Genomic DNA, 26214 nt, shown 5'->3' with positions numbered 1-26214 from the left:
ATTGTACAGATAGCAGATTTCACACAGCCTTTTATACTCTTTTACATACAGCTTACATCATTCTAAGTACATAACTAGTTCCACATTGTCCATTCCATGTCAGCCATGACATAACATCTTTACATTCTGGTCAAGACATATGGTAGACCGGTTGAGTTGATGTTAGCACACTGGTAAGCATGTTTAGTATTAGGCAAAGAAACCAGGAGAGACGAGGGAGAAAAACTGAGGGGATGCCATTAGCTGAGGCTTTGGTGATTAACCTGACTAACTACAGTAACAAGGTTTTTGGGAGGGAGGGAAGAGGAGTCTAGCAGGGGAAAAGAAGACTTCATCTTCTCTTTAGAAAGAGACCTCTTATCAGACCTCTTATTGATTTAATTATGGATTTATTTTATTTACAGGTTTATAAGTCACACTTTCATATAAAAAAATACAGCAAGGCAAAATCCAACATATAAGAAAAAAATATCAACCAATGTATCTATAAAAACTTCATTTACAACGTCAATAAATACTGATTGGTTAAAATCATGCTGTAAAGGCCTACCAAAATAAATAAATCAGAAAGCATCCAACGGGAGGGATGGTTTGTGTTCTAGTAGTAGGGCGGTCCAGAGGGCAGGGCCTGCCACGCTAAAGGCTTGGTCCCTAGTGAGGGCCAACCAAGCCTCAGGAACATGGGGAACCACCAGAAGTCCTCCAACTTAGAGGTGCTCATAACCCAACCAAGAAACATCATAGTAATGAACTAATCATTATTGCACAGATGTCTACTCCAATCAAAGGCTCAAGTGGAGAGTCAACACAGTGTCATAAAAGCTCTGGATTTAGACTGGGCAGAGAGAGCGGGGTCCAAATTCCTGCTGAGCAACAAAGCTTGCTAGCTGAGATTTGCCACCTTACCTCTCAACTTAATTCAGGGCTGAGGAATCCAGATATTGTTTGACTACAACTTTCATCATCCCTCACCCACAATGCCTAGGGTTCATGGGAATTGGAGATTGAAAATATCTGGAAAGCTGCAGGTTCCCCATCTTGGACTTATCATAACCCTCAAGTTAATATGCTGACCTGAGCTTTCTGTAGGAAGCTTTGACCTAGATATAATTAGGAGCAATGCTAAAACCAGAGTAGAGACTTGGATGAAATCCACAGCGGCGCTCCGTAAGATCCTTAGACAGGGAGCTACATGCTTGCTTTCCTTTACGGAATTTGTCGCCTTTTCTTTTTAAATACCGGAATCCCAGACTGTTATGGCTAAAGTTTGGATTAATGGGCAGGTTCCGAATTGCTGTGAGCATCAAGACCTAAAGGGCATACCTGGCTGGCTGTCTTTTCATTTGCATCAGGCTGAGTCAACACTCTGGAGCTAAGAACAGGCTACCTTTTGTACCTCACATCTCAGATGTGGCTTGGCAAGCTAATAAAGATGATGACGATAAAAGGTTGGGGAAAATGAAGCAATTGTGCATGTGCTTTGAGGGTGTCAGGAAACATTCATGGAAGCAATGAAGATAGTAGGAGAGGAATTAGGGCCATGGGTTAATGAGGTAAAACATCAGAAGTGATTAATAGTAAGCCCATTATAGGCAGTCCCTCTACCCCTGGAATCTGGCAGAAGCATCTTCCCAGCCAGGTGGACTCCTTTACGGCACTCACAAAAACAGGTACGCTACCTGTTTTCTCACTACACCTGCCAGACTTCAAACACTGCATCTATTTCACTGGAAGGTGGTCTTCCCCTGGTTTGGTTTCCTGTCTCTACTCATTTTGAGTCCAAAATCCCGAATATTAGAAGATTAAGGAGGTCAGCATTAAATAATAAACTGAACACGTACAGATTTGTGTCATCTAAAAGACACCGAAGAAAAGGTATATCTTTCAGTAGTAAATGGTAGCTGCCAGATTGGAAGGAAGCCATTTTTGCAGGAAATTCCCTTTTCTCGTTCAAGCATGCCTGTGTTCATCAAGCACATCAAAGTTAGGCAAACAATATATGGATCGGGTACACAGTGGGATATCAAGAGCAGTGGCTCAGCGGTCTTGTCCACAGAAGGTCACAGGTTCAATCCCTGACTCTCTCTGTCCTGGGGAAAATCTCTGTCTGAAACCCTCAAGAATAAGGCAGTTCCCCATGTTTCTCTGCCATGTGAGCAGTTCCCCTCGCAAGATCCCCACAGCCACCACTTGGGTGCATAGCCACTCGGTGGGTCAGGTCAACACCAAATTGATGGCAGTGCAAGATTTTACTGCTGCGTTCACTCACTTTCAGAATTCCCCTCGGCTCCTTCCTCTTTTATTTCTTTAATTTATGAGCTGTGAGCACCCCTGTCTAGAACCTCAGTGGTAACAGGAGAAATGGCCCGGTGCTATGAAGCTGGACTCCCGGTGGCAAAGTCAACTCCTTTCTGTGTGCCCATACTGTCCCAACCTCACTGCCACCCTGTTCCCAGCACCATACCAGTAAGCAGTAGTGGTGCCACTGCCAGGAGCTCCACGACAGCACCCTACCCAGCCAGCTGTTCCCACTGTGTTAGCAACCTTGGGCAAGCCTTGGCTAGAAAGGAGTGGTCCATTTCTTCAAATGAGCACAGAACCTGCTGTCATACATCCAACTCCTTGTGCTAATCTGCAGCAACAAATATATATCAGATGCCTTTCTTATGGTTTGTCGATACAGGGAGGTCCTTGCTGTCTGAGACCTCAAACCTTCCAGAGATGTGGAGCCTTCTTTTCTCGCACCCGAGAGAAGCTCTTCCCCCTATTTCTCCAGAAATCATTCCGCAAACCTACAAACGCCGTCAAAGCCCTTCTCTTGACCTCCGCCAATGCCTCATGGAAGCCCATTGAAGTTGATGAAAAACATCCACTCCGATTGTCTGAGCTTTGGGTCAGATCCAGCAATTTATACCAATTTAATTTCACTGATTTAAACAGACTTGCCACTGATTAAAACGGGAGTAACAAGCCACATAATTTATTCCCTGCAGAGGAAAATTACTGCTAGCCATGGAACCACAGAAGGCTATACTTAATGACATTGACACATAGGATCCAACTTCTAGGGGCTGTGGTGGCTTCGGCTCCCACAATAAAATATTTGAGGGGCTGGGGGTCCCCAAAGTTAATGGGCATTGCCATTCAAATGGTATGTGGGCACAGTGTCCTGTGATCAGTTAGGCAGAGCTGGGCTTACCTAGGCCCCCACAATATTTTATTCAAGTTGGCACCGCTGTATTGGGAAGCAATACCCCCGACATTCTTGACCTGGAACCAGCCAATTTGGTCATGAACCCAACATGGAATAGCGGGCAGACAGCTAGCGAGATGGAATGGGGTGAGGAAACATGTCAAGTGAGTCATTTGCAGTGTGGTGCTTCTATGGGTGACAGAGCAAAAGAATCCAGGGCTAGCCTATCGTTCAGCGAGTGACATTCAGTGAGACAATGCAATGGACCAATTAATCACCAATGGCATAAGCAAAGAAAGAGCTGCAGGAGAAAGGCCAGGGAGCTGGCCCTCTCCTGGGCTACCAGTTACCTTACCACTCTCTCAAGTGCATGTCTGCCTACTAAACTCTACCGTGTGTGTGCCATAGTCCTATGCAGTGCTTTTTTCCCTGGGGGTACGCAGGTGTACGCACAGGGCCAGATTTAGGCTAGATGAGGCCCTAAGCTACAGATGGTAATGGGGCCCTTTATATGTCCAGCTGTCCTTTGTCAACAACAAATTGCCGCTGTTCTTTGTGTTGAATATATGCTATATGGTAATTTATGGACCTAATAGGTATCTAAAGCCATTTGCACATAACAAAATATGTATTTTATCAAAGTAATTGTTGAACTGAAATACAATTGAGAAGTATATTAATAGTGAAATAATTATTAGGCTCTAACTGTATGTAGGTTTTATTTTATTTGTTTTTTATCTTATATTTTGGAAATGTACATCCAGGTTTTTTTCCCTTTAATTTTTTTGGGGGGCCCCCAAGAGAGTGGGGCCCTAAGCTATAGCTTGCTTAGTTTATGCGTAAATCTGGCACTGGGTATGCATACCCCTAAACAATTTGTGAATCTAACAGGAGAAAAAACTAAAAAATAAAATAAAAATTAGTTTCTTCTCTAGCACGGTGAATAGCACAATGAATCATCAGTTCCATTGCTACCCCCGATGGCAGCCTCATTTCCTGTCACGGTGTTTCCTGAGTCTCAGACAGAAGCGAGCGTTTAATCTGTGAAGTAGGAGTTGGAATCTAGCATGGTGATTGGTCAGTTTTGTTGTTACCACCTCCAATGGACACCAACATCAAGCAGAGGAATTGGGAAGATGTTAGTGCACACAACCTCATGCCAACATGGAAGTTACTGTGCACTGACAGCTGTGTAATATGAGGTAATGCATGTTCTTTGTACTTTTGTCCATTTACTGTATTTATTTTTCCCAGTTTGAACTATAAAATGGTGATTTTCTTGAGTCAAAATGACAGTAACCCTAAACATTTTTAAAGGGGGGGGAGCACTGATCCTATGGGGAGGGAAGCTGTAAGAAGGGTTAGGATTTTGCTCTTCCCACCATTGTGCACAATTTGCTCTAAAATATTAGGGGCCACCATGTTATACACAACTGGGACATGCAAAGTGGGTCTGCTGCCATCACATCTAATTTGCCACATACAGCACAATCCTATATATGTCTTCTCAGAAGTGAGTTCGATGAGACTTTCTTCTCAGTAAGTGCATACAGAGTTGCAGGCTTACATCTCTTTTAAAAGCTGGTTTCTATTCTTTCTAGCCTATATTTATATAGGAATCTTTCTATACTGTTTCCCCCCCCCCCTCCTGCAGCCCTTGCACTTTTCACTACCTTTTGATTATTTACATTTCACAGTGGATTGACTTACCTGTAATCTGTACTCCAGGTGCTGATGTATGATTGATATGGTCAAATTTGCCTTGGCTGTGAGCTTGAAATGCTTCTTCCCATTGCTGGCTCCATTTCAACTCGATTCTGCCCCAGCTAGCAACAGATGCTGCATAAGGGCTCAACCCAAATCTATACCTCTAAAAATCAAATGGAAAAACCAACATTGTAAATGTAAAAAAAAAGAGAATTCTATGAATCAAATGCAGATTTTTTTTCAGAGATCCAACCCACATTTTGCTCTCGTCAGTATAGAGATTGACATTTTAAATTGGAACAAATGTCAATGTATCTGAAAAGCAACGCTGTCCTATAAAACTATCTGGCACGTAAGCTGATTTCAAGGTATATTTTAATTATATTTAATGCCTATTTTAATCAGGCGTGTCTTGATTGCAAGGAGTGCTCTATGCCAATAGAGTGTTTGGGATTCCACTGGGATTCCCAGTGGAAATGAAAATAATGATTCTGCACCATCTATGAATGCCCATATGCCAAGAATATCCTCCGGGGACCAGATTTGCCAGATATAGTGGTGCTTTGTGCCAGCAGAGCAACTGAAAGCAACTAAAGTGAAGCTTAGAACAGGGGCTCAGTTAAAAACGACGACATTAGAAGTTAATCTTAGATACATCACTGTTAATGGCTGCTAAACAAAGGCCACGAATAGAGAATGAACAGAGGAGAATGTTAGCTCAGTCAGTAAATGGGATGAAATTTTAAATATATCAGCTATTAGGCGGGCAGATGGTTCTCATACTAACAATCCCTTACTTAGCAAAGCTTAGATCCCTAGAAATCTCCTATTGTGAAAGATGTCGGTGATGGAAACGACTATTATTTTAAAATTTCACCTGGGTCAGCCACTTTGGCATGCTGGGTTTAGAGGACGGGGTGGTTCTCTGTCGGGGCAGGCTAGAATAATGAAGGGTGGCAAGGTACAATAAACCTCTACATTCATTGAGCCAAGGCCAGCTACTTATATTTTAAAGCGGCAACATTTGAACATGAGAACATGACTCATCTCCTGGTATGCCCCACGGAGGACCTTAAGGTTAGGGTTAGCAACACCCTAGTGGTCCCGGGCCCTAAGGAAGTTAGATTAGCTCCAACCAGCGCCAGGGCCTTTTCAACACTGGCTCCAGCCTGGTGGAACGCTCTGTCTCATGAGACCAGGGCCCTGCAGGATCTGATTTCTTTCCGCAGGGCCTGTAAGACAGAGTTGTTCCACCTGGCCTTTGGCTTAGCACCAGTTTGATTCCCTCCCCCTCTTTCTTTTTCCTTTCTCCTCCTGTGAAGAGGCTGCATCCTAATGTTTTAATGTTGTGTTTTAATCTTGTTTTTTAAATCGTATTTTAATCAGCTTGCTAGCCGCCCTGAGCCCGGTCTTGGCTGAAGAGGGCGGGGTATAAATAAAATTTATTATTATTATTATCTAGTCCAGCATTGTCTTCTCACAGTGGCCAATGAGATGTCTGTACAATGCCTGCTGCAGCAGCGTTCTGCCCACCTGCAATTCCCTGTTGGCTATCCAAACACACATTGGTTCACTGTGTGGGAGGTGAGCAGAGGTTCCTCCATACAAAGCAGTTTATTGTGCTGTCATGCATGGACTTTTTCTGCAGGGTCAAGACAGCATCGTCCTCATCAAATGACTACCCTATGATATTTTCCCATTTAATCTACTGCTACAGTTAAAGCTATGGTTTTCCTAGTAGTGATGTATGGAAGTGAGAGCTGGACCATAAAGAAGGCTGATCGCCGAAGAATTGATGCTTTTGAATTATGGTGCTGGAGGAGACTCTTGAGAGTCCCATGGACTGCACGAAGATCAAACCGATCCATTCTTAAGGAAATCAGCCCTGAGTGCTCACTGGAAGGACAGATCCTGAAGCTGAGGCTCCAATACTTTGGCCACCTCATGAGAAGAGAAGACTCCCTGGAAAAGACCCTGATGTTGGCACAAGGAGAAGGGGACGACAGAGGATGAGATGGTTGGATAGTGTTCTCGAAGCTACCAGCATGAGTTTGACCAAACTGTGGAAGGCAGTGGAAGACAGGAGTGCCTGGTGTGCTCTGGTCCATGGGGTCATGAAGAGTCGGACACGACTAAACGACTAAACAACAACCTACTGTTGAATAAACCCACCACCTATAGTCATCCAATGCCTAAGCCAATACCTTTTCACTGCTGTAATCAATAAAGTTGTGGCCTTTTCTTGCCCATTAACCTTATATCACGTGTCCTTGTGTATTTATTTCACATAGCGGGGTCGGGCCCTCGATCCACAACTTAAGGATGTAAAAATGAGTACTTTAAATTGTAAAACAGAAAATTTAATGAGAGAGAGAGAGAGAGAGAGAGAGAGAGAGAGAGAGAGAGAGAAGATCTTGTGTGGACAGTGTGAAAAACTTGCATGCATGAGCAAGACCAAGTCCACAATAAACTTCCGCATGGAAGCGTCATGTGTTCCATCGACCCTCAGCAATCTATTCCTGAAGCTACTTCTCTTTACAAAAAATAAAATTAAAACAGTGGTAGACCTCTAAAGTTTACATTTGCATGGAGCGTATAGTTAGCCCTTAAGACATAGGAAGGCAATAGCTTCAATTATCCATCTGGATCAATCTGGACATGTTCCAGAATGCTTCTTCACATACATATCTTTAATGATATTTATTTTATACTCCGCATTATTATGCGGGCTTTCTTCTCTCCATTGAATGCCCAACAAATTTTGTTGTTGTTTTTTGTTTTGATTTTTTGCCCTTCAACAAGACATTTCAGAGCTCATAAGATGTGGCCCAAAGTATGCCAGATAGGTCAATCACATTTGTTCATGAATAATCACAAGTTTGCTTGGTTTTTTGTACATTTATTTTTGCAGAAAATAGTTTCCTTGCTTCTGGTTTGTGTTTTCCCTCTTGCTGTTTGGGTAGTCACTGTGGGGCTGAGGAGCCGGGAAGCATTAGCCATAATGTAGCCACTGTTTATGCAGAGAGTACGTTAATTTATAATTTTCCTTAAACTCTCTTCAATTGGCCAAATGATGTCTCTTTTACAGGAATCTACTAAGTGCTCAGGTTTAGTATTCGTTAATTGAGGTAAAACTCTTAAAGCCATTAGGCAATTTAAATGTAGCTCTCTTTGAGCAATATCCTTTATTGGATTCCCCCATTATCCTTTAAATATCTTGGTGAGCAAGGGGATAAAATTAGAAAGAATTTGTTTGCTTTAAATTGCCAGCCTCTGCTTGATAAAACTATTAGCTATTTAGCTAATTGGACGGCTCTTCCATTATCATTAATTGGCAGAATTAATACAATTAAAATGGTGGCTTTATCTAAATGTTTGTGTTTATTTCCACGTGTACCCATCAAGCTCCCTAACATGTTTTGAAAGCTTTCAATTCTCCAATTAGCTTTGTGGCTTTTCAGGGTTAGAGCAAAGATTAATTTGGGAACTCTGCAAGTTCCCTTACAGTCTGCTGGGATGGCTTACTCCTGCTTGTAAAGTTACTTATTATACTAAGTTCTTCCCAGATAAAAACCTTCCTGTCGTGGAGCCAGATGGTGAATCAAGCATATTAGCCACACGGCTGGATTAACCAGTGGGGTAAAGGGCCTTTCTGAATTAGAGGGTTGTTTTCACAAAAACTGTGCAGTTCTTGTTGCAACCATTTCCCTACAGTTTGCCACTTCTGTTGCAGGTAAAACTCATTTCCTGACACATACACCCCAAACTGCAAAAATCTAATCTCACCCACATGACACACAAAAACTGTACAAGTATCAAAGCCACCTATTACTTTAGGTGTTCAAAGCACATCGCAATATCTCAAAAATCCTTCCAACAAGGTAGGTTGGTATTATACCCATCTTATAGATGAACAGCTGAGACAGAGAACTGGTGACTAGCCTAAGGCTGCCCAAATAGTTCCATACCTGCCAATGTGAAAATAGGGACATCCCCTCCAAAATTTATCCAGTGAAAAGAGGGACATCCTATTCATACCCTCCAACATTTCTCCAATGAAAATACGGACGTCCTAAGGAAAAGTGGGATATTCCAGAATCCAAAAAGAAACCGGGACAGTTTCTGTAAATCCAGGACTGTCCCAAGAAAACAGGGACACCTGAAGCGTCTGTAGTTCTTGGCAGAGGCAAGATTTGAACCGGGGACTAGCTCGCAATTCAGCCTCCTATTAGCTACTGTGGCGGCAGATGGCTGAAGGATATTATTTTATTACACATCTGCACCAGATGTGTAGCAAGCAAAAAACAACAGGATGATACACTGGGCGGCTTTCAACAAAATATTAAAATACAGTAATCCATCAAACATTAAAAGCTTCCCTAAACAGGGCTGCCTTCAGATGTCTTCTAAAACTCTGGTAGTTGTTGTTCTCTTTGACATCTGGTGGGAGGGCGTTCCACAGGGTGGGTACCACCACCGAGAAGGCCCTCTGCCTGGTTCCCTGTAACTTGGTTTCTCACAGTGAGGAAACTGCCAGAAGGCCCTCAGTGCTAGACCTCAGTGTCTGGATAGAACGATGGGGGTGGAAACGCTCCTTCAGATATACTGGACTGAGGCCGTTTAGGGCTTTAAAGCACAGCTGTCAACGTTTCCCATTTTTTAAGGGAAATTCCTTTATTCCGAATAGGATTCCTCGCAAGAAAAGGGAAAAGTTGACAGCTATGCTTTAAAGGTCAGCACCAGTACTTTGAAATTGTGCTCAGAAAGGATGATATAGATGAGAGGTTGCTCTAGTGTAGTTTGAATTTGTGAGTTTTGTGGCCACTGTTGATAAGTGCCACAATTCCATGGTGCCAATCCTATCTTGTGTGTTTTCATATTATAGCACCACGGTAACACCAGTTCCCATCATTCCTCACCATGGGCCATGCTGGCTGGGGTTGATGGGAGTCAGGATTCAATGAGCTCTGGAAAGCCCGGGCCTTACTCTCCAGCACTACATCCCAGCTTGGAGAAAGAGTCACCAAAAGTAGGGGTACACCATTTTGTGGCAAGGCCCCATCCTCTAGGCCATTACTACCACGTCCTCCTACATCCTAAGAGAAGATATCAGAGTTACTACGAATATTGCGTCACGAATACAATCCATATTAAGATCCCCTGCTGGAGTGTCGTTGTCTCAAGAATATTCACAAAGTAGAGTGAGCTTATCTAGCTCCTTGCGCCAAGGTCCCCCTCCTTTCCACCCGCCTCAGAAAACAACATCCTGTCCTTTTGCCCCGTGACAAAAGGATCAGCTGCCCGATAACGGGGAAAGTGGAGAAATTGTCAACTTCCCCAGTTCGTGTAGGAGAATTGCTCAGTGCATTGCAAGAACAAAAGCGCTTTTTGCTCACTTGCGTGACAGTCGCTTCCCACATTACTTGCTAAACAGGCTTGATGTTGTCAGCGTTGTGCAGTTAATATGACTTATAAATGCGCCCTCACCTGGTGACAGGTAGCATTCACCATGTCAGGCCGACCTCTCGTTTTTGAGCCTTTCACCTGACATGGTAAATAATACCAGCTGTCACCTAGCGCATTTGTAAACACTTGCCATTTATGGGGTGAAATAATCTTGTCATGCCTTTACCATTTTTCTTTTTTAAGTAATCTGCAATTCTTCCCCGAATGTCGGCTCGAACTGGAGGCATGACTTACGGATCAGAGCATCCCAAAACATACCTTAGTTTACCTTGCCTATCTGTTCTGATCCATTTGCCAACATTTAATATGCATCCTGTGGAAACCCAGCAGAGTTTCAGAATTCTACGACACCGTGTGTAGTTATTGCACGTTGTCAAAGTAAGAAACAAGTGGCGTCGTAAAGTCCTTCAAAGGCAACTTCAGCAACAGACTAAAGTCGTATTCGTGCGTTCGAAAAGCATGTGCATAGAGGGAGGAGCCACATGCACTGGCCGAACCTCACATGAGGCGAGCCTGAAGGGCCTCCTAAATGCATTCAGTAGAAAGGGTTGAGAAGCCTCCTCATGATCGGGAACCCTAATGGCAAATATTTTGTCAGGGGAGGAGAATTACTTGTGCCAGGACCTTTTCTGGAATAGATTTCTTGCATGCTGTTGGTCAGCTCTGTTGAAAAAGGGTGGGGTGGAGTTAGCTCCTCCTCCAACCCACAACAACTCCACCCCATTTTGGAGATCTTTGGGCAGAACTTCCTCAGTGGACCACATACCCTCCAACATTTCTCCAGTGAAGATAGGGATGTCCTATTCTATTATTATTATTATTATTATTATTATTATTATTATTATTATTTTACTATTTATACCTCACCATCTAACGGTGTTGCCCCAGCCACTCTGGGTGGCTTCCAACATATATTTTTTTTTTAAAAAAAACAAACATTAAACTAGGGATGCCATATGTCTGGAATTTCCCGGACATAGCCAGGATCTGTCCGCCGCAAACGACATCAGGGCAGAATTTTTGGAAAGTGGCTAAAATGTTCGGGCGTGTGGCCATATAAAAATTGTTGCTTTTTTGATGTTTTCCCTATTTTTAAAAAATAGGTAGAAACTTCTCTCTCTTATTGAGATTTTGCCAAATAAAGCACAACAACTTTGTGCTCACTTTTTGTAATGTAACAACTCCAATTAAACATTTTAAAACTTCCCTACACAGGGCTACCTTCTGATGGCTCAGGGGTCAGATAACTCTATACCCTCCAACATTTGTCCGATGGAATTAGGGACGTCCTAAGGAAAAGCAGGACATTCAGAAATCAAGTCAGAAATCAGGACGGCTTCTGTAAATCTGGGACTGTCCCTGGAAAATAGGGACAGTTGGAGGGTATGGGAGTACAGTGGTACCTCTGGTTACATACTTGATTCGTTCCAGAGGTCTGTTCTTAACCTGAAACTGTTCTTAACCTGAAGCACCACTTTAGCTAATGGGGCCTCCTGCTGCCGCCACGCCGCCGGAGCACGATTTCTGTTCTCATCCTGAAGCAAAGTTCTTAACCCGAGGTACTATTTCTGGGTTAGCGGAGTCTGTAACCTGAAGCGTCTGTAACCTGAAGTGTATGTAACCCGAGGTACCACTGTAGCTTATTTGGCACAGCCTCCATGCAGCGGACAGGTGCTTTTTCACCCGTGTGTGTTTCGGCAGAGGCAGCCATCCCTCTGCCTCATCCTGACACCCCCTCAGCTGCCAAGCCAGTGAGTGCCGAATTGCATGTTATGTCTTTTCAAAAGAATTATTTTAAACGTCTTGTTGTAGCTGATGGGGCGATTAACAGATCTAAATGATTTATAAGCAAACAAACAAACGTGTAGCTCAGTGCTGAGCCATCGGGTGCCAATTCCTCTGGTATATCTACAGTCGTATCTCTTGAAATGGAGACTGAGGCAAAACGAGCAAGATTTTCAGGATGAGGAACAAGGTCCATTCCGAAGAGTGTGGCTTAGGGTGTGGCTAGTTGTCTTTGGTTGGCTGTAGTGAGAATTGTATTATTCTTGTTTATAAAACCCAATAATATTAATAAAAAAGAGTTCCTTTGGTGCTTCTGGCTGAAAAACGACATCAAATCCTTTTGACCTCTAAATCATATCGCTGCTATATGCAACAATCTCCAGTAAAATGCTAAGGGAAATTCTTATAATTGCTTCGCAAAGCTAAAATAATACATCTAGGCTCGCTTTACTTACTTGTACTGAGCCATGGAGTTCTCTGTCTCAGGGTGTTCCCTGACTTCCCACCCACCAAGAATCTCATTCTGACAGGGCAGAATACCCCAATGAAGTCTTTGTGTCTTTGAGGAAATCATATTAAAGTCCTGGATTAACAAGAGGACTAATACAACATGCATACCCAGCCCCAACAGGATTAATTTACACATCAACCTTGTTCTGTAATTATGACTCCACTGGTGGAATGTCAGCTGTGTGTGTGTGTGTGTGTGTGTGTGTGTGTGTGTGTGTAAGGGAGAGAGTCAGGCGGATGGAGACAGATTCCTTTCTATTATCTCCTCCTTTATCTGTCAATATATTTACTTTGGCCTGGACTTTTGAAAGTAAGTGCATTCATAAACCAGATTTGATTTCCGGGAGAGAAGCGTTCCATTTGAAGAAGCGCTTGCCAAGACTCAGCTCCAATAATACCGTTTCAGTCCCATGACCTTGGCCTAGTGTCCTGCTTTATAAAGGACGGTCCTCTATCTGACGGTATCGTCTGTTTGAAAGGCTATTCTGCCCAATTCCAGTTTTAACAATAAAGAACTGTAACGAGGGAGAGTTGCGGCCTTCATGTTGCTCAACCAGACAGCAAACCAAGCAGGCATTCAAGTCACCTGCATTTCTATTTAAATCAAGGCAAATATTTCTATATTTGCATCTATAAATATAAATTAGCATATGTAATTTTTAGGGAAACGGTGTCCCTTTTTGTCCTCACTTTTGGCAATGCATAAGCAGCCACCTTGAGACACGGGTGGCGCTGTGGGTTAAACCACAGAGCCTAGGACTTGCGAATCAGAAGGTCGGCGGTTCGAATCCCCGTGACGGCGTGAGCTCCCGTTGCTCTGTCCCTGCTCCTGCCAACCTAGCAGTTCAAAAGCACATCAAAGTGCAAGTAGATAAATAGGTACCGCTCCGGCGGGAAGGTAAACGGCGCTTCCATGCGCTGCTCTGGTTCGCCAGAAGCGGCTTAGTCATGCTGGCCACATGACCCGGAAGCTGTACGCCAGCTCCCTCGGCCAATAAAGCGAGATGAGCGCCGCAACCCCAGAGTTGGCCACAACTGGACCTAATGGTCAGGGGTCCCTTTACCTTTAAGCAGCCACCTTAATGCCAGATCTCAGTCCTGGAGCATGTCAAATACGGTAATTATAAGAACACAGGAAACAGCCTTATATAACAAAGCAGACCATTGAACCGCCAACCTTCCAAGTGTCCCTATTTTCCAGGGATGCCCTGATTTAGAGAAGCCATCCCAGTTTCTGATTTGATCCTGGAATGTCCCACTTTTCCTTAGGATGTTCCTATTTTCATTGGAGGAACGTTGGAAGGTGTGGAGTTATTCGATCCCCGAGCTGTCTGAAGGCCATCCTGTATAGCGAAGGGGTTTTCTGTTTAATATTTTACTATGTTTTATATAAACATGTTGGAAGCTGCCCAGAGTGGCTGGGGCAACCCAGTCAGATGTGTGGGGTATAAATAGTGAAATGCTGATTATGGAATAGGACGTCCCTGTTTTCATCGGACAAATGTTGGAGGGCATGGAACCGTTGCAGCTCACTATTTTCTGCTCCGACCAAGAAGCAGTTGTCCAGAAATTGAGGCAGAAGTCTTTCTCAGCCCTACCTAGAGATGCCAGGAATTGAACCTGGAACTTTTGACAGGCAAAAGATTGTGCTCTAGCACCTATGGCCTATGGCCTTTAGCACCACCAGTTAGTTAGCAGTCGCCAGTAGGAGACATACAAGACTGTTAGGTAGTGTAATACACCCAGTGGTGGAGCTTCATGCTCAGGCTCCGGGGGGCGGAGAGCAGGCAGGGGTGGGGCTGGCACGCATCCTGGGGGCAGGGCACGCCACCCATTGGGGCGTGGTGCGCCGCCTGCGGGAGTGGGGCACCCAGTGTGGGTGGGGGGCAGCCACGAAGGCACCCTGCCGGGATCGCACTGCCGGGGGTGGTGCGCTACCCCCGCACTCCTCTTCCTCCACCAGTGAATACATCTCCTTCTGGCAACTCGTTCAGCCAAGCTGATGCTAGACATATTGCTCTGCTTTCCTTTGAACTACATATGCGAGGCTGAGAGGAGGGTCTTGTCATCTGGGCAGCCCAGGACTTCCATACGCATGGCCAAGCTCGTACCCCAGAGACGTCACTTTGGTGCTGCTAATGCAGCGGTTTGACTTCACCCTTGGGGGTGCACTCTTGAGACACATGGAGGCCAACAACAGTGGCCTTCATGGCAGATACACAAGACCACCACTGAAGTCATCAAAACACCCTCCTCCATTAGAGGAGAGGGGCATTGCTGGACTTCCCAACAAGCTCAGCACACTCCAGTTTTAGTTTGGTTTCATTTTAGGAACAAAATGTTATGAGCTGGCCTTTTAAGGCTTAATTCCTTTTAGGAGGGAAATGGTGAAGCGTCATTTTTTGAGAGACCTAGTATATTCTGTCTTGCTAGCTGAAGTCTGAACTATATAAATAAGAAGCAATGCCAAAAGCAAGATGGAACATTCTCCTGAGGATTCTTGGAGCAATTATTAGTATTTTATCGTTCTTGGTCCCTCTCCCTCCTCTCCCGCATGCTTCTGCCCCCACCCCACCCCACATTTCTAAACTCACTGTGGTGATGAATATGATTGTTATTATCCCAAAGACCTTCCTTGCCTGCTCACTGCATCTCTGTTTATGAAATGCCATAACAAAAGTGAGCTCACGCTTGTGTGACTCCACTGCGTGATGTTCCTGTGTGCCAGATGGGCACTTTCATGACTGTATGAGCGTGGATTATTTCATTTCCTACATCTGGGACTCCAAATGGCTGTGCAGAATGCCACAGGAGAGAGGCTCGGCTGCTTCAGCTGGGGAAACCGGCCTCCGCAAGGGAACCCACTGGATCAGAGGGCATCAAGCTGCCCCATGTGGTATGGGAAAAGTTCACGGAGAACTGAGGGCAGAAGGGAAACCTTTAGAACCAGGAACAAGGCAGAAAAATAAACAATAACAAACGCAGTATCTCAGCTGCAGGGAAAGGAAGGGGGAGGGAGAGAAGGGGTGGAGAAGGAGAAAATAATAAACCACGAGCAATTTCTCGGCTGGCCGTAGAAGATGGGCTTGAAATGCTGTATCGTTACGGTGGGGAGATGCGGTGACCTTCAGACTGATCTCTTCATGCAGCAAGGACTAGACCCAAGAGGAACGGTCTAAGGGGTGTTGGCATTTACCACATCAACTTTGGCTCTATTTTGACTCCATGTGCAGAGCTTGCCATAGGGCCTTAACAAGGCTCCCGCAGCATCATTTCAACCCTGATAACTCTCCTGTGGTTTGAGAAGAGAGCAAAGCATGGCACAAAGCAATGTTCCCATGCAAAGCTCCTGTTCTGTTTCACTTTAGGCATGCTCAGCATGTCACCCTTCTCAAAGGAAGGCTGTGCCAAGAATGCTCCACAATATTTGGAAGGTGTTTTGGGTAAAGGGTCAGGCCTTCCAGAGATGATTTTGTCTAGGGAAGAGCCACAGCTCAAGGGCAAATCATATGCTTTGCTTACAAACGGTCCCTGGAGTGGTCTAAAGCGCTGAGCCTCTTGGTCTTGCCGATCAGAAGGTTGGCAGTTCGAATCCGTGCAATGGGGTGAGCTCCCTTTGCTCTGTCCCAGCTCCTGCCAACCTAGCAGTTTGAAAGCACACCAGTGCAAGTAGATAAATAGGTACCACTGTATTGGGAAGGTAAACAGCATTTCTGTGCACTCTGGTTTCCGTCATGGTGTCCCGTTGCACCAGAAGCAGTTTAGCCATGCTGGCAACATCACCCAGAAAGCTGTCTGTAGACAAACGCCAGCTCCCTCGGCCTGAAAGTGAGATGAGCGTTGCAACCCCTTGACTGGACTTAAATGTCCAGGAGTCCTTTAACTTTACCTTTTACCCTGGTGCAATCCCTGACATCTCCAGGTAGGGCTGTGAAAGACCCTATCTGAAACCCTGAAGAGCCAGCAACATTCAGTGTGGGCAATGCCAAACTAGATGGGTCAGCAATTCGATTCACCTTATGGCAGCATCAGATGTTTGCCCATTTTAGGATGGTTCCACTTGAGCCAGCTATGATGAGCGACCAGAATGATCCTCCTTGTGGCTATTTCTTGCGTGCTGAGGTCCCCAAAACACCCTTAACCCCAATAACTCACACATCACACATGGTTTTTTGTTTAAGGTTTTTGGCATAATTTTGGCCACAACTTTATTTGCATACAAATTGTGAGTGGTTGCTTAGGCATTGGTTACGACTAGCTGTCCCTCCCGCCTTGGGGACAGCACTGGCTCCCGGATTCCAGCGGAAGCCAGTGTGGAGGAACAAGTTCAGGGATAGGCGGAGCTGCGGCACAGACCCTCAGCTTCTCCCCGCATGCTCCTAGGGACTTACACGGCCCAAGCCCGATTCCAGGGGTTTGGACGAATGGGTGGTAAGTCCCTGAATTCCTTTAACGGAATTCCCATGCAGCAACCTTATTGGAGGGGCAGGCACAGCCAATCCATACCCCTCCACCAACCAATTTAAACCAATGCCTAACCGCCAACCTTACAAGTTGTGACGTATTGCTAAGCAGTAGGCAAAACCCAAGAGGCACGCACTAATCAGCCAAATGGTAAATTCCTACTGGGCCCCCGCACCAAGGCGAACGACCCCATGACAGGCAAAGCAAGGTCAAAGCACAAGCCCAACAAGGGAGGGCGGGCGGGAGATCCGATGTCCACAGCGAAAGAGAAAGTACTCTGCTGTGGACCTTCCTTAAATAACCTCTGACCCCTCCCCCAAAATTGCAACATCAAATTTGCCCCAGCAACACCAACTCCAGCCAAAAGTAGGCCCCTTAAACCAATCCACCTAATTACTACAGGGTGCTTTGTTTGACCCATCCGCAACACGTGCTCTCCTTTAGTGAGAACACGCTTTCCATAAATTTTCCCAAAAGATAAAGGGCAGGTGTTCACTATAATCCAACTCAGAAATATTGAGTGGAGTTTTTTCACTCCCTCATAGCAATGGCCTAACCCACAGGGTTGTTTTTGACAATTTCAGTATAAGAGGCTGGATTCAAAGAGCTGCTTAAGCTCGTACAAGGGATTTGTGCTAGCCCAAATGTTTAACTAGTGTTAAACCGTTTTGGTTTCACTTTGAACAACAGCAGCAGCACACACAAACACACAAACACAGCTGCTGCCCATACAGTAAACTGCTCTTGGAACTTTTTCCCTTTTGCTGTAGGTTATTTAGGAGTCTGGGAGACATTCCTTTTAGGAAGGAAGGAAGGAAGGAAGGAAGGAAGGAAGGAAGGAAGGAAGGAAGGAAGGAAGGAAGTCCCTAGTTCAGTGTTTATTTTAATCATGGCCAAGGATTATAAGCAATAAAAATACAATTTAAAAAATAGTACCAGCAAATCTTCTAGTGTGGCATAATGATTAAGAGCAGTAGATTCGTAATCTGGTGAACCAGGTTCACGTCTCCGCTCCTCCACATGCAGCTGCTGGGTGACCTTGGGCCAGTCACACTTCTCTGAAGTCTCTCAGCCCCACTCACCTCACAAAATGTTTGTTGTGGGGGAGGAAGGGAAAGGAGAATGTTAGCCGTTTTGAGACTCCTTCGGGTAGTGATAAAGTGGGGTATCAAATCCAAACTCCTCTTCTTCTTCTTCTTCTTCTTCTTCTTCTTCTTCTTCTTCTTCTTCGTCGTCGTCGTCGTCGTCGCCGTCGTCTTCTAAAGGGTGTGACTAACAGAGTGCTTCTAGGCATGTCTACTCAGAAGTAAGTCTGACTGCATTCAACATGGCTTACTCCCAGGCAAGGAGGTATAGGATTGCAGCCTAAATATCTTTTCTGGCTAAGAAGTTAAGGTGGTTGTGGGAAGAGGACAAGGTAGAAGACTTGAATCCTGCACCCCTGGTTGTGAAAACCATAGTATGAAAAGGGCATAATAATTACCAAGGTGACAACATTTGGACCGGGAGGGAGGGGGGAGATGCGGAACACAAAGGCAACAACCCAGAAACAACTTTCCGAAAAGAATTTGTGACAGAGAGTCAAAAAATAAACAGCAGTTGCCTTCACGGTTTTGCATAAGATATTTACAAACCAGAGCATATCAGTGTTTGCTTTATGCATTTCCACATCCTGCTCGGTTTAAAGCAGCAATTTTCTGCAAGGACAACAGAGGGAGGAAAAAAAAAAACATGCTTTACACTGCTTATATTAATTACATTTTTCATTACCCGTCATGTTTTCTACAGGCTTGTGTATTATTACTGCAAAATGTAATGAAACAGAAGGGGGGGAGAGAAAGGGAGAGAGAGAGAGAATGGACTTCTGGGAAATTTTCCAATTCTTGAAATGCAATGTTAATTGAGAGCTATTTTTAGGTCAGCACAGATAGTGTGGGACCCGGTGCCATCCGTCACGGAATGGGCACTGTGCAGGCCAGAGAGTTGCTCTGCTTTACTGGGTGACATGCTCCACCAGTGAGGGGAGAGAAAAGAAGAGGGAACAGGAATCCCACAAAGCGATGCTCCTCTCTGAGATGTGGTGCAGATTCATTTGATGGCTCTGTGCAAGTTTCTCAAAGCAGACGGGAAGGGGTGGAAGGGAAGGGTGCAGCGTTGGACCCAAGCCAAGGCCCAACAGGTTGGAACTGTGATAGTTCAGGGAGGAGTTGCCATGACAGGAGGAGGTCGAATTAAATGAAAGCAAGCAGCTCCCTTCGGTTTGGTGGCAAACTTCCAGCTTTGTGAGGGAGCGGCGGTTCGAAATCAACATGCAATCCGGAGCAATGGATTGGAAATGTGATCCCTCTTAATTTATATATCTCTCTCAAAAGGGCTGCCAAAAATCAATTATTTTAATTTGTATATAGCACAGGCATGTACTGATTCAAGTTTCTTTTGAAGTATGTTTTTAAACAGCCGGCACACAAAGCCACTCGCTCACTCTCCCCAATGCAAGAAAGAAAGAGAGGGGGAGAGAAAGAGAGTTTAAAACATTGAAAAGACCACAAGTTTTCGCAGTTTCTTTGATCCCGGCAAGAAGGCCCACAGAGCCAGTTCAAGCAAATCTAGGAACCCCCTACCAAGTCATTCTACTGGAATCCCAAGAGTCAGCAAAGAGCGGTCGTCTCCTTCCCCTTATCCAAGCATTCTCTTGCGATGTTGTTTCAAGGCACGTCAACACTTCAAGCTTCTGTGGCGCTCTTTGTTGTACCCAAAATCCCCACAAAATGTACAAAGCACGAGTGTGTGTTCAGGAGTGTGTTAGGCGCGACTGAGCTGTGTCAAAGGATCCTGCACACACACTCTTTATCACCCAAGGAGTATTGCTCAAGGATCAGGCCTAGTTCCAGCATCCTATCTTGTCAACCAACAGGCATTTGGTGGGTCAGTCCACCAATACAGTACGGTATATGCCACCTGCCTGCCCTGGTTGTTGAGTCTAAGGGCCACTTAGAGCTTCTGCTGCCTCAGTTTTTATTGTATCATTTATTCTTTAAGACAACATGGCGACCATAGATGCCTTCCTTCAGTGTCTTCAGTGACCCCGAACCTCACACAAGGCTTCTGTAGTAGCCAATAGATGCTGACTACCAAAGGAGTCCAGAATAGATATGAACGTGGGTGGCTGACCTATACTGAGTCAGAGCATCTCTTTAAGTGTTGTCTACATTGATTGGCTTTCCCAGATTTCAGACAGGATTCTCTCCCAACCAGTGGTATGCAGTCAGTGAACTAGGGGGACTAGGCTAGTCCCCTAAATGCTGCCCTGACGCCTCCTTTCCAAAGCCGGGGAAGCTTCTTCCTGGTTTGGGGAGGGAGGCATAATAATAATAATAATAATAATAATAATAATAATAATAATAATAATAATTTATTTATACCCCGCCCATCTGGCTGGGTTTCCCCAGCCACTCTGGGCAGCTCACAACAGAATTAAAAGCACAATAAAACATCAAACATGGAAAACTTCCCAAAACAGGGCTGCCTTTAGATGTCTTCTGAAAGTCAGATAGTTGTTTATTTCCTTGACATCCAATGGGAGGGTGTTTCACAAGGTGGGTGCCACTACCGAGAAGGCCTTCAGTGCACAATGCTCACAAGCACAATGTCCCCTCCTCCTCAAATCGCCCTCTCAAGGGCCCCAACTGTTCCCCTACAGAGAATTTCACCACACGCCGCTGCTCTCAACCTACCTAGAGATTGTGGTATGTGCTTGGTTGTGTATGGGCAGTGCCCATGACGGTTTCTCTGGTTTGCAAATGTGCCCATGGGCCCCACAAAAGCTTGGTAAACCCCGGTTGAAACCTTATTATGCCAAACTGCCACCAAAATTTCACTTGTAGACATATCATTTGATAATAATGTAAATATGTCAACAACGTGCAGAACATTCGCATATCAGGGGTTGCCTGACTACACCATGTTGGATACCCTTGATTAAATGATGCTACAGTGGAACCTCTACTTACAGACATAATCAGTTCCAGAGTGCTGTCCGTAAGTTGATCCGGGTTGCTGGTAGATGCACCATTGTGCACAGGCGCATTGGGCAGCAGCGCGCTTCTGCGCATGTGCAGATGGCAGAAGGCGCTTCTGCATGTGCACGAATTGTGGCAAACCTGGTATTTACTTCCGGGTTTGCCACGGTTGCAACTTGGATCGGACCCAAGTAGAGGCGGTCGTAAGTAGAGGTTCTATTGTATTGTGTTAACAATTTACATACAGTGGTACCTTGGTTTATGAACTTAATCCATTCCGGAAGTCCGTTCTTAAACCAAAGCATTCCTAAACCAAGGTGTGCTTTCCCATAGCAGTGGGGGACTCAGTTTATAAAAGGAACACACTCAACAGGAAGCGGAACATGTTCTGCTTCCAAGGCAAGGTTCACAAAACAAAAGACCTACCTCCGGGTTTGCAGCATTCTTAATCCAATTTGTTCATAAACTAAGCTGTTCATAAACCAAGGTATCACTTTATTTACGTCATTTTAGGTAATATGCCCACAAGGGAATTTTGATGACAATGGGTTAGCTAACTTTTACTCAGAGTAGATCCACTGAAATTAATGGACATGGCTAAGATAGGTCAATTAATTTCATTGGGCTTACTCTGGCAACATTTAGCTGAGTACCACACCTTATTTCTTCTATACTCTGTGAAGCTTAACCTATTTTTCTTACTTTTATTCTGCCCTCCCCTCTACCACTTCCTTGTTTAGACTATAAAGCTAAGTTATAGAGAACAAATATTGAATATTTGGGTATATCACTCCTACAGTAATTACATATTGCTATTATTATCTCCTGTTATTAATTATATTACTTCTGCAGTAATCGTTATTATAATGATTTAAGTGGGGGAGATCTGAGCATAAGCTTAACTCACCAGATGAAATCAATGAAACTTTGACAGTACAATCCTAGGCTTGTCAGCCCAGAAGTAAACCCCATGGAGTTCAGATAAGTATATATAGGATTGCAGCCTGAAGCACTTGACTTCAGATGGATCACGACTCCCCACACTGCAAACAAGCTTAAGTTACGTATAACAAGTGCAAAGGATTCAAAATCATACTGCTCTTAATTGCTGGATTTCAACCTGTTCGAGAAATAATAATAATAATATCAGAATCTGAATCTTCGGTGTCAGACAAAAGATCACAAAACAGTACTGAGTTAATTCTATATTACTGATTAGTAATATAGAACCGTGTGTGTGTGAGAGAGAGAGAGAAATATCAGCTTCATTGAAATAGAGATCTGGGTCACGAGATATCATTAGATGCTCAGGGTTAAATATACTTCAATAAACCACAAGCATTAACCTTAAAGAAAAATTTTATTATACAATGGTATCTCATACCCTCCAACATTTCTCCGATGAAAACAGGGATGTCCCCTCCAACATTTCTCCAGTGAAAATAGGGGCATCCTAAGGAAAAGTGGGACATTCCGGGATCAAATCAGATATCAGGATGGTTTCTGTAAAACCAGGACTGTCCCTGGAAAATAGGGACACTTGGAGGGTCTGGTATCTAACATCAGCAGGGCTCAATTTTATATACAGAACAACAAGCATTGTATACTGGCATTATAAAATGAATAACGCTGGACTGGTCCAATATATATACATATATATTCTGGTGCATGGTTATAAAAGAATTAGAAAACATCCAAGTCATGCAGCCAACTTTTATTTTTAAAAATCCATGGAATGCTTGCACCACTTGGAATATTTAGTCCATCCTTGATTATCTTGGACATATATTTAATTCTTGGCCTTTTTTCTGCCTTGTGTAATCAAGGCTTCTACTGGCATGCAAGGACAGAAAGAAAGCAAAGCCTCCAAATGCCCTCTGCAGAGGTGGATCAGCTGGAATACGCCTACACTAACGTTAGAGGTCAGGGAATCACCTGCACAATGCTTCTTATTCCTCCCAAGCAAAGAGCCTGATCAGCGTAGCTTTTACCTGACTATTCCTGTTAGATTAAAAAGAAGAACTACACTCTCAACCTCTCCGGTGCTTAGATAGGAGCGATAAATCATAAATATATGCTAACATGATTTCCTCTTATCTGACACAGTGAATTAAGACGGTTGAGCACAAACATTTATAGCGGGAATGACAAACGCTTCCTTTTAGGTATGCAGCATCAAAACCATTAAGTTTTATGGTAAAGAACATTTAAAGCTAACGCAAGCAATATACATCAGTGCATTAGTGCACTAAGATGTAGTTGCATGTGTGCACAAATACGCCGTGTGCACACAGGAAGACGCTGACCATACGAATTAAGAGAAAGCTCTACACTGTTTGAAAATGATTTGCCAGAAGGTCTGGCTCCAGTGCAGTTCAGCATTATGAGAACGAGGCTCATCTATGTTTACCCCGACCCCCAGGCTCACGCAGTCCTCTCCCTTGCTTCTCTCCCAGCACAGCCAAAGCCCTTTCACTTTTGCTGTTTAATTGTCCTTTGTTGCATCATCCAATCCTGAGGTCAATCTAAACTATGGTTCGTGCAAACCAGCCCCTTGCAGTGGCTGATGGAGCTAAATTATTATTTGACTGCATCGGCCTATCGTTCTGCTGCTTCATTTTGTATTGGAAAATTAACGAGAAGAAGTGAAGGTTTCTGACCTCGTCACGGCCACTTCAGGGGAGCAGAGGGGAGAACTTCCTAGACTAGCTTCGTTTTTATAACATCAAATCATGGATTAGCAAAAGGATGGGGATCCTTAGATGTTCTAAGTCAATGGTCAGAGATGATGGGAGTTGTAGCAACAGCTAGACGGCCACAGGTTTCCCAGCCCTGATTTAGTGCTACATCTAAACCAAACCAATGTCTATCAGCGTTGCCTGGTCAGTGAAAATTATCTGTGAATTTCGACTTTTGACAGTCTTTTTATTTATTTATTTTTTAAACTCCCTGGCTTGCGTTGCTGTTTTTGTTCAGGCAGTATCATATGACAAACCACAGAAATAATAAGCAGCTTGAAGATTCCCTCTCAGAATGGGATCATGGAAATGAGATTTATTTGATTGGATCAATATTTGGGATTTCATGGAGGAGAAGGGATTCAAATGCGCCTTTGAAATTTTTACTTTAATGTGTTCATTTTCTTTTCAATGGCATGCCAAACGTCCCAGGATTTAGAAACCTGACAGGTAATAGGGAGAATGTGTAGCCAGGAGTCTTCTTGGAAAATCCCACCCCAATTGATGGCCCTAACTTAAATCAACATAAATCATTTAGTGAAATATTTGGTCGAAAAATGCCCAGGGCATGGATTCTGAATTACTTTCCACCTTAGTCCTTTTAAGCTGCTGATGAAATTACTGGCGAGCAGTAATCAGTACTTTTTTTTCTGTCCCAAGGTTAAAAACAGCAACTACAAAAGACCAAGGTGTGCCATGATGAGCTTTTCATGGTGCAATTCGTTGCACAAGCCTACGTGTATTTACCTGGAAGTGAATCTTTCTGTGGTCAGTGGATGTTACTCCCTGGTAAATTTGCTTAGGATTGCAGCCTCAGTTACTGAGAGTCCGAAGATAGCATCATAATGAAAAACAAGTTTATAAAACTCAGGTGTGTATTTAGATAGATAGATATTAGTTTCGACAGAATCCTGAGTTCCAAGCAAACAGGACTGGAAGGGAATGTTCAAAGCATTGAGAATAGCCTTCACTTGGTTGAGACACAACCGGTACCCTATAACAAGGGGGGGGGACCTCTGGTCCAGGGGCTAAGTATGGCCCTCCAAGCTTTTCTGTTTGGCCCTCAGGACTCTCCGAAGGTCGCACCATTTTTGACTGCCCTCCATGATCTCTCTCAAGCACTTTTGCCAGGCTGGAATGTGTCTTTGCTTCATCATCATCATCATCATCATCATGCTGGGATGACCCATTTAGCTGGGGATGACCCCAGCCACTGTGGGCAGCTTCAAACACATATAAAAACATACCATAATAAAACATCAAACATAAATAATAACAATCTGATCCAATACAAAAAAGTCACAATAGCTTTCAAATAAACAACTTGTAATCACTTAAAGCAATACTCAGTAATCCATTAGAATCTAATACAGTGGTACCTCGGGTTACAGACGTTTCAGGTTACATACGCTTCAGGTTACAGACTCCACTAACCCAGAAATAGTACCTCAGGTTAAGAACTTTGCTTCAGGATGAGAACAGAAATCATGCTCCGGCGGTGCGGCGGCAGCAGGAGGCCCCATTAGCTAAAGTGGTCTTCAGATTAAGAAGGGACCTCCAGAATGAATTAAGTTCTTAACCTGAGGTTCCACTGTAGTAAACAGTGGAATTAAATGACAGCAAATAATAATTAAACAGTTTACTCTTATCCGTTACAATAAAGAATTACTAAACTATAATCAATCAAAATAAAGGCGAGTCCCAATGCCTAAAATACCACAAAACATACAACTCACATAAAAGGATCAAAGTGAGAAACAAGGATGCGCAACTTATAAAATCCCTGAACGCCTCTTCTCTCTTCCCAGCTGCTTTGGCTGTTCTCTTGGTCACCTGGCTGGAGGATGGAGAGATGCAGAGTGGGAATTAGTGTAGAAACCTCGGACTTGGGTGTGGCTGGAATGTAGTGAACTGGAATGTGCTTCCTGGAATTTGGCTCACTGCGGAAAGGTCAGAGTCACATCTGTTGCTCTGCCTACTTTGACATCTGACTTGGCCTAGTTTGGCTCTGGTTCTACCCACCACCGACCTGCAACCCCCGGAGAGTTGCCTGAGGGAATGCAGCCTGCAGTCTGAGAAAGGCTTCCCTACGCCTATGTTACCTATATCTGCCAATAAATCCCATCCTCTTGGATCCAGCCATTTGTTTCACTAATCACTAGTGCCGTATATTTCAATATTTGCCCTGCAAATATTGTTGGAAGCTCTTATGACTTGTCTGGGAGAAAACAGGCAGATTGGGAACAGGGACATAGTGATGGGAGCCCTGCCCCAGACACTGTTGTACATAGTTTGTTGGTTAACCAACAGGGATTGCCTCCTCAGCTGTTTC

The 26214-nt window shown here is 44.2% G+C and overlaps 1 protein-coding gene across 1 annotated transcript in view; it reads left to right on the top strand.

Moving 5' to 3' along the window:
* The window catches only part of LOC310710356 (uncharacterized protein), a 270054-nt gene extending 244142 nt beyond the window's left edge, over window positions 1-25912 (top strand). Inside the window, exon 5 of the mRNA XM_083511275.1 lies at window positions 25691-25912. Within this exon, the coding sequence (XP_083367401.1) occupies window positions 25691-25757 (67 nt within the window). The 3' untranslated portion in view covers window positions 25758-25912. The remainder of the gene's footprint in view (window positions 1-25690) is intronic.
* The last annotated feature ends 302 nt before the right edge of the window (window positions 25913-26214 follow it).

This window comes from Podarcis liolepis (genome assembly GCF_965112155.1).
Source record: "Podarcis liolepis genome assembly, chromosome: 6".
Lineage (NCBI taxonomy): Eukaryota > Metazoa > Chordata > Lepidosauria > Squamata > Lacertidae > Podarcis > Podarcis liolepis.
The sequence above is the reverse complement of the archived record's forward strand: the minus strand, read 5'-3'. Positions and strand labels throughout refer to the sequence as shown.